Raw genomic sequence first — 8072 nt, forward strand, 5'->3', positions numbered from 1 at the left:
TCCATGAATAATTGTTCGGAACTGATTTAAAATTATGTATACATAAGCTTGATATTTTTTTCGTATTTTTTGCTTTTATTTTCGTTTATACCAATAAAAAACTAACCATGGAAGAATATAATTATATTTATTTGGAATTTTTTGAATATTTAGGTAAAAATAAAAAGATTTTATTGTAAATTCGTGTCTAAATATTGGTTAGAAATTTTTTTCTATATTAGTATTTAATATGGAATTTAATAAGAAAATCAAGAAAATTTTCTATTAATTTATGTAATTCATCTTGAGTTAAGGAATGGATATACGCAGATATTGAAAATCTCTTCAATTGACCATTATAATCTGGTCAAATTTATCAAAATATTTATTTAATTAGCAATATTGTGTAAATCTACTGAAGATTTAATTTATTATTGTTTCATTTTCCAATTTTAATTATCATATCAGTCGACAGTCAATTTATTAAATAAACTAAAGTCGTAAATTCCCACACACACCATTGTCTTTTAATAATTCAATTGAATATAAAATATTTTATTGCTGTTGAAATTTATTTTTTTGTTGTAAATGAATTTTACTTTATATAAGATATCACCAAGCGTAAAATATACTCCTGATTTAGTAGTATTCGCGTCTCTTGCACCTGAATTCTGAAGTATCTGTTCAATAGTGGAGAGTGTAGGTAATTTGTTTTTTAATTACGAAAAGTATAAATTCACGAACATTTCATAGATTCTACTTAATTTATAGGTGATCTACAATGGCCCGTACAATATTCTTAAGCTTGGCAATACTATGTTTTTTGGTAAATAAAAATATTAATATAGTATAATTTTACATTCATGAATTGCAATAAAACATACCAAATATCTAAAATATTTTCATATTTTTTTCATTTATATTTTAGGTAACTAAGTCTATGACTCAAAATCCATTTACAGGTGGAAATTTAGGAACCATGGATTATTATGCACAATGTGCTTCGAAATTAGAGGTAGAAAATAATAGAATAGAAAATAATAGAGAAGCAGCGTTGTGCATTCAAAGGTGCGTTTTTGAAAAAGATGGTACACTCAACAATAAAGGCGTTTTAATGAAATCAAAGTTCATGGAATACTTATTTACGGCTTTATTTAATAACAATAATAAAGTAATTGCCTCTTTCAATCAATGTCTTGGCAATCTACTCCCGTCAGGTACTATTAAAGCATGCTGGGATATTGATAAGCTCCTATATTGTTTGGTATCAAACTCTGATGTGTCTTTAGAACAACAACAATATATGCCCGAGGCGCAATTCCCTTCACAAGAATGGTTGCAACCTGGAGCAGATCAAATGGTACCAATGGTGGAACCAAAATTACCTTTTAATTCTATGGGACAAGAAATGCAACCGATACTAATGGGATCACGATTTGTGTAAAAGATATAGGAAAAAAAATATTAATAGAAATAACATATTCAATTCACGACATCGTTTTTTTTTCCTTTCTACCCTTATCCTTTTAGAATTTAAACTAATGAGTAAGTTGGAAAAAAATTGCAATAAATCCCTCTTGTGGGCATCCACATCAGAACTGATCAGAACACTTTAAAAAATTTGTAACAAACTGGTTTTCACATAAATTGAAGCTTTATATATATTCAAACTGTTTACACGAAGAAAAAAATATAAATTTGATTATAAACATTTTTTTACCTAGGTTTAGTTTTTGGTAAGATTTCTGGAAGAGATATATTTATTGTAAAATCTTTTTCTGTGGATTCTTCAGCCTCTTGCAGTTTGGCTTCCAGTTCAAACATCCATTGGCAATCAGAAGCATGATTAATTGATTCAAATTCAGGAAAATAAGCGGCCATCATCTCACAAAAACCTAAAAGGAATTTTTGGAAAAGTAACTAATAAAAAACTTCAAATCACAAACAGTTTGAATAATTGTATAATAAACTTAGTTTAATTTAATTCATCATTCAATCCATTCCTCTACTTGTAAGTAACTACTTACCCTCTACGTCAAAAACTGGATCTGTTCCTACATCTTCCAATACGGCAATAACATAAGATAAAACAATTTCATCTATTAAATTCAAATCAGCTTCTGGTATGTGATTTTTAACAAAGTTGAAAAGTGATTATTTAATCTTCGTTTCTTGCTCAGCTATATTTTTGGACATGTTTTTGTTTTCTGAAATTAATATCAATACGATATTCAATTCACGATATCTTTTTTCGTTTGTTCCCTTATTTTTTTAGAATTCAAACGAAAGAGTAAGTTGGAAAAAAATTATAATGCATCCCGCGCTGTAGGCAACCAAGTAAACACTGCTGCAATTTAGTAAGCCACAGAAATCCGCAGATGTCGCGGACGCGTGGCCGAAATTAATAAAATGGATTTTGTTACTTTGAAGACGCCGGAGACGAAAACGAAAGCATTGACGAATTTGGGAGGACCCATTATCAATTAATCGAATAGAAGAGAGCGACTACTTTGTGTTGTTTTGCAAACGAATCAAAAATGATCTAAAAAAAATTCGTACTTAGTTGCGAATGTCAAGACCTCCATTTTAGTTGTTGCATCTGATACAAACTGACTTAGACATGAAGACACACATTTAAGATTATCAGTGACACCTAAAGAAAGGCTCGTAATTACTACAAGGTATATTTTTAAAGTGAAATAAGTACATAGTACAAGATGGCGTCCACGCTACTATTCGCAGTGATTTCGTAGCGCGTCGACAACGAATTATCTGCGCGTGAGCGGCGTGAACGTTGGGTGCCCGCTCCTCTCGCAATCCTCTAGTATGATAAGGCCCTATGGGGCCATTTATAAATTACGTTAAGGGAGTGGGAGGGGGTCGACTAAGTGTGACATTGTGTGTCAAGAGAGGATAATGGTCCCAAATTTCGTGAAGTCACATTTCCAAATCTATTATAATCTAAATGTTAAGCCATGAACTTTAAACTATTACTTTACGAAAATCTCAAAAACATATACATTAGCCGCAAACAGTGCTCGAAAATAACAATTTTAGACTTTACTACGATAGTTCCATTATCGCCGATAAACTGATAAACCGATAGACAGACCTGACATCGTGGTGGTATCGTGGTTGATAGAAGAGTCAAATCAGTACTTCTTGTCGATGTAGCTATACCGAACACTCATAATGTACGAGGTGCAAGTTTTACCAAGCTGCAACTCTTAAACTATGAATGTTACAGAAAAAAGTTTCCAATCAAATTTATAGGAAATTTCATGCTCTACAAATTCAGTAACCACCATTTTTAATTTATCGTGAGCTTTATCATGAATTTAGCAAAAACCATATAATAAAAAGTTTGGAGCACTATAATTCAAAACCTATGCGCTATACAAAAGGAGTTTGAAATAAAAGAGATGGAAAAAATTGTTACCTATAAAAATTATCTCTACTATTTTTGTCGTACGAGGCGTGGTTCGCGAGATATTCGATAAAACGTGTTTTTCAACATGGCGGCTGATGCGGACGGCCCCTCTATGACGTCTACTTGGATTTACATTCAGAGGACACCCCTGAACATATTCCAAAAAAAAAAATCATTCTGTAGAACTTTGCAAGTTTGAAATTTGAATCATTGGATTACATAATTAATTAATTATGGAATTAACCTTCCTATCAATATTTATTATTTTAAAGTTATTGTTGTGTAGTCTATAGAACGGAAAACTACTAGTCTGATCTTCATATTTCACAGTTGTATACATCCGGTCTCAATTATTTCTGCTACATCAATTAGATTGATCTATCATCTGTGAAAAAAAGTAACATGATGTTTTTTTTGCTAGTAATTAACACGGATAATACTAATTTCGTTCCACTTATCATAGACGTAGTATTTTTTTTAAACGTAGTATTGTTTATCATCAACTCATTTCAAATTTAAATGGATTTAAAATAAAGTCGACGGAATTAATTAAATGAATTAATATTGAGATAGAAAATCGAGTAAGTTAGGTCGAAGGACCATATTCTAATATATGTCTTTACCTGGGAAAAGCCAGGGTAATAAAATTATTAAATGCAATCGAAGAGTTCCCAGAAACGAATTAAAAATGTCTGTGCAGAATTATTCATAAATTTGAAGTGAATAGGTTCGCATCTTTATGCTTTACAATGTGTCGTCTGCTATACGGTACGAAAAAATGTTTACTTCAAAAACTTTAGTTATGCGGGTATTATAAACAAGATTCATAACTACAACCTTCTAAAATAAAATAAAACTGAATATGAAACACTTTACAACAATTTACATTTCTGAACACGTAGTGAAGTACATGTTCTGAAAATAAATTTTTTAGTAGAGTTGATAGTATTTCTAAATCAATTTAAATCATTCTCATTAAATTTAACTAAATTTGAAATGAGATATAGAATAGTAGTAATTAAAATAAGTATGTTAAACTTTCCACACTTGAGTTTAATATTTATGTCTTTTTTAAGATATCATACTTTTATAATATTAACTAATATTAAATATAATTATGGAAGTAAAGTTTTCTATTTTAAAACATCTGTCATAGAACCAGGTATAAGTTTAAATATAAAATCGATAGTATAACCTCAAAATATGTTAAGTTTAGGTAGTAGGTAGTTAGCTCTCTCCGATCCTTAACATTGTAAGGTCATACCTTCAAAACTATAATAGAAATAAAATAATCTTCCAAATGATAACGTAATTAGTTTTTTTTCCATAATTACACCGTTACCTAATCCATAATCCTAACAGGTTACGGGCCCAGGTTATGTTCTTGATTGATGAAAAAAAAAATATTAAAGTACAAATTAAATTTCAAAGTGCAATTGATAATCAATGTGTTAAGTGATTCTCAGAGAAAATAACTATTTCCAATTATTAGAATTGTTGTTTAAAAGACAGTATGGAAAATTTAAAATCGAAAAGAAACATTCAAACTTTTAACCTTGAAAATTATAATATATGATTGTTTAGAATCCCTAGTCTTTTAAGTGAACCCGAAGTCATTCATGTGATCGATAAACATCGATAAAAACAAGTGGAAGAAATCAGAGTCAACCGCGAAAAATGTGTTAATCGAATATTTGTCCGATTTAAGTTATGTGAAACCGGATTCGTCGAAAAAACAAATGTTTGCTGTATTAAACAATATCTTTAAGTGAAAAAGTGTAAAGTGATACAACTAGGAGCTCGAATGAAATTATTTAATTTAGAATTAGGAGGTGAAACAGATTTGTGTAAACATTTTATGTACTTTGCCGGAGCAACAATTTCAGAAGTTGATAAAGTGTCCCAACTATTAATGACCTTACCGACTACTTAGAATGGCGTGAGAACGGCTATCGGAAGACAGTATCACGTAGAGTTTAGTAAATTCAAGATTATTAGATCATGAAATTAAGCTAGTGAATGAAAATCTTGATACAAGTAAAAAGGTTCTTCATGTGGAGCAGAAACCTAATGACATAAAACGCAATGATAAAGCTTTTAGGAAACCGTGAGAAAATAATCGTGGCATTGTCAGATCAAAGTGTCATGGTGCAAATAACAAGAAGAATGTTTAGTGTATCATTACGGAGGGAGAGGACGTTATAAAGTTTAATGTCGTTACTACTTGCAAAGTTTAAAAAACATACCAAATACAGAAAGACCAAAAATAATTCAAACAATCCAAGCTGATCCACAGAAAAAAAGATTATTTTGTATTTTTAGTCAGAAACTTTCAGATAGCAAATAAAGAAAACAAAATTCCTTTTTTATTGGATTCAGGTGCCTCTGACCATGATAAACCGCGAGGACCTGACACTTTTTCTGACCTGACCTCCAAAGAATGGAGCTTTCATTACTGCAACTAAGATGGGAACCATCGTATTGACGAGCAATACAAGGAGTTCAAGAGACAATCGAGAATGTACTGTATCGTATAATTTGTTGTTAGTGTACAAGATGTACCAAACAGGATACTCGGTAAACTTCAATGAATATTGAGTGCAAATAAGACGTAATGGTAAGATCGTTATGACTGAAATAACAATCTACGAGAGCTGTTTTTTTTTAACCTCCGATTGCTCCGTGCAGACTCTAAGCGAGCTGAAAAAAGCGGGTATGCACTGTAGGCGACTGTCTCTCTCGCCATTATTAATGCTACCGACATGTGTGAATTGCGAAGTGTGATTCGTTTTCTACAGGGGCCATAGTGCTGCAGAAATCCATCGGAAAATGAGTAGTGGGTATTGGGAGAACGTTATGAGTGATGGTGTTGTGCGTGAATGGTTTCGAAAGTTTGAAGATGGCGGTAATTATGTGCATGATGAAGGGAGCCATGGACGCAAATCTGTCGTTTCAGAAGACCTGGTTCAACGAGTTGACAGAGTGGTTAAAGAAAGCCGCAGATTTACCATTACCGCTTTGTCTACGGAATTTCCAGAAGACTCAAGGTCTACTTGAATTCATTGGGGGCAACTTTCTTTAAAGAGGGTATTGAAAAGCTTCTCCACAGATATGACAAATGTCTCACTCTCTTCAGTGATTATGTCGAAAAGTGTACCAATCTTTTGATAATAAAATTATTATTTTATATGAACTTGTCTTTTATTTACAGCCTATCGGAGGTTGAAAAAAAAGATCTCGTATTTACTCTGGAATTTTTTGTAAGGAAAAGCTTTATAATTATTCAAATAACGTATCCAATTACAAAGTATGGCATCAGCGATTGGGCCATATCGGAAAAGATAAATTTAATGAAATAAGAAAAAAACGAGTAGTAAATGATGAAGAAAAATTAAGTGAAAAAATACCTAATAATGATTTATGTAAAGCTTGCTTAAACAGTAAGCAAGACTACATAGAAAGACCATTATTTAACATACATTCAGATGTGTGTGGTCCCATCACACCTTCTACGATAAATAATAAAAATTACTTTGTATTGTTCATTGATGAGTTTACTAATTACTGTGTAACTTATTTAATTAGAAATAAATCTGATGTATTTGCAATGTTTAAAGATTATGTAGTAAAATGTGAATTCAGGTTTAATACACAGTTAAATGGTGTATGTATTTGAAAGTATCGTCAGGACCAACACAGAGAAAGAGCAAACAATGATATCTGGTGCGAAATTAGATAAAATATTGTTGAGGTGATGTAGTTTTAATTGCTACATATCTAATTAATACGACAACAACTAAATCATTGAAAGCAAATAAAACACCATTTGAAATATGGTATAATAAGAAACCACAGTTGAAATACCTAAAGATTTTCGGTTCAACCGTACGAGATAGGCATATTAAAACCAGTAAAAACAAATTTGATGAATATTAATCAAAGAGAATACTGGTAGGTTACGAGCCAAATGAGTATAAGATGTATACAGTGGGGAATGACAAATATGTGGTAGTGAGAGATGTAATTGTAGACGAGACAAATTTTATTGAGTCGAGACCAAAATTAAAAGTTCTTTCTTTCTCGACCTTTGTATAAATCTTGATAATAGTAGTAATAGCAGTTTTGAAATACAGAAAATACTATACCTCAACGACATACAGATAAACATAGTTGGAAAACAAACAGATAATACTTCGTCTCAAGATAACGGTAGTGTAGTGCTTAGACGAAGGAATGGATTCAAAAGATCGTAGCTAAGTTCCACAGAATGAGAAATAATACTTGGACTTCAGTACCGAAACCAAGTAACATAAATATTGTAGACTGTAAATACTGTATAAATGACGATGAGTTCGGAAATCCATCAAGTATAAATCTTGTTTAGTTGTTAGGGGTTTTATTCAAAAATATCTTGTTATTATGATGAAACATTTGCTCCAGTTGCAAAATTTCAGCGTTTAGATTTTTAATAGCCTTTTCAAATCAACATAGCGTGTTAATTCACCAATGGATGTGAAAACTGCAATTTTAAATTGTGACTTAAAAGAGGAGATATATATGCAAGTACCTAAGGGTGTAGAAAGTAATGACAATCAGGTCTGTAAGCTGAATGACCTGAAACAAGCTGCCAGATGTTGGTTTGAAATATTTAGAAGGACTCTTG

At 31.3% G+C, this 8072-nt stretch overlaps 1 protein-coding gene across 2 annotated transcripts; it reads left to right on the forward strand.

Annotated features, from left to right (window-relative positions):
- Positions 1 to 553: 553 nt before the first annotated feature.
- Positions 554 to 1469, forward strand: LOC130901494 (uncharacterized). 2 transcript variants are annotated; one of them, XM_057812924.1, is made up of 3 exons: positions 554 to 682; positions 751 to 805; positions 908 to 1469. In XM_057812924.1, the coding sequence occupies exons 2-3, from the start codon at positions 761 to 763 to the stop codon at positions 1421 to 1423; spliced, it is 561 nt and encodes a 186-aa protein (XP_057668907.1). In that variant the 5' UTR covers positions 554 to 682; positions 751 to 760; the 3' UTR covers positions 1424 to 1469. The 2 variants fall into 2 exon arrangements, with proteins under 2 accessions (XP_057668907.1, XP_057668908.1); XM_057812925.1 differs by having other exon boundaries at positions 578 to 678.
- Positions 1470 to 8072: the final 6603 nt, after the last annotated feature.

This window comes from Diorhabda carinulata, chromosome X (assembly GCF_026250575.1).
Source record: "Diorhabda carinulata isolate Delta chromosome X, icDioCari1.1, whole genome shotgun sequence".
NCBI classification, from domain to species: Eukaryota; Metazoa; Arthropoda; class Insecta; order Coleoptera; family Chrysomelidae; genus Diorhabda; species Diorhabda carinulata.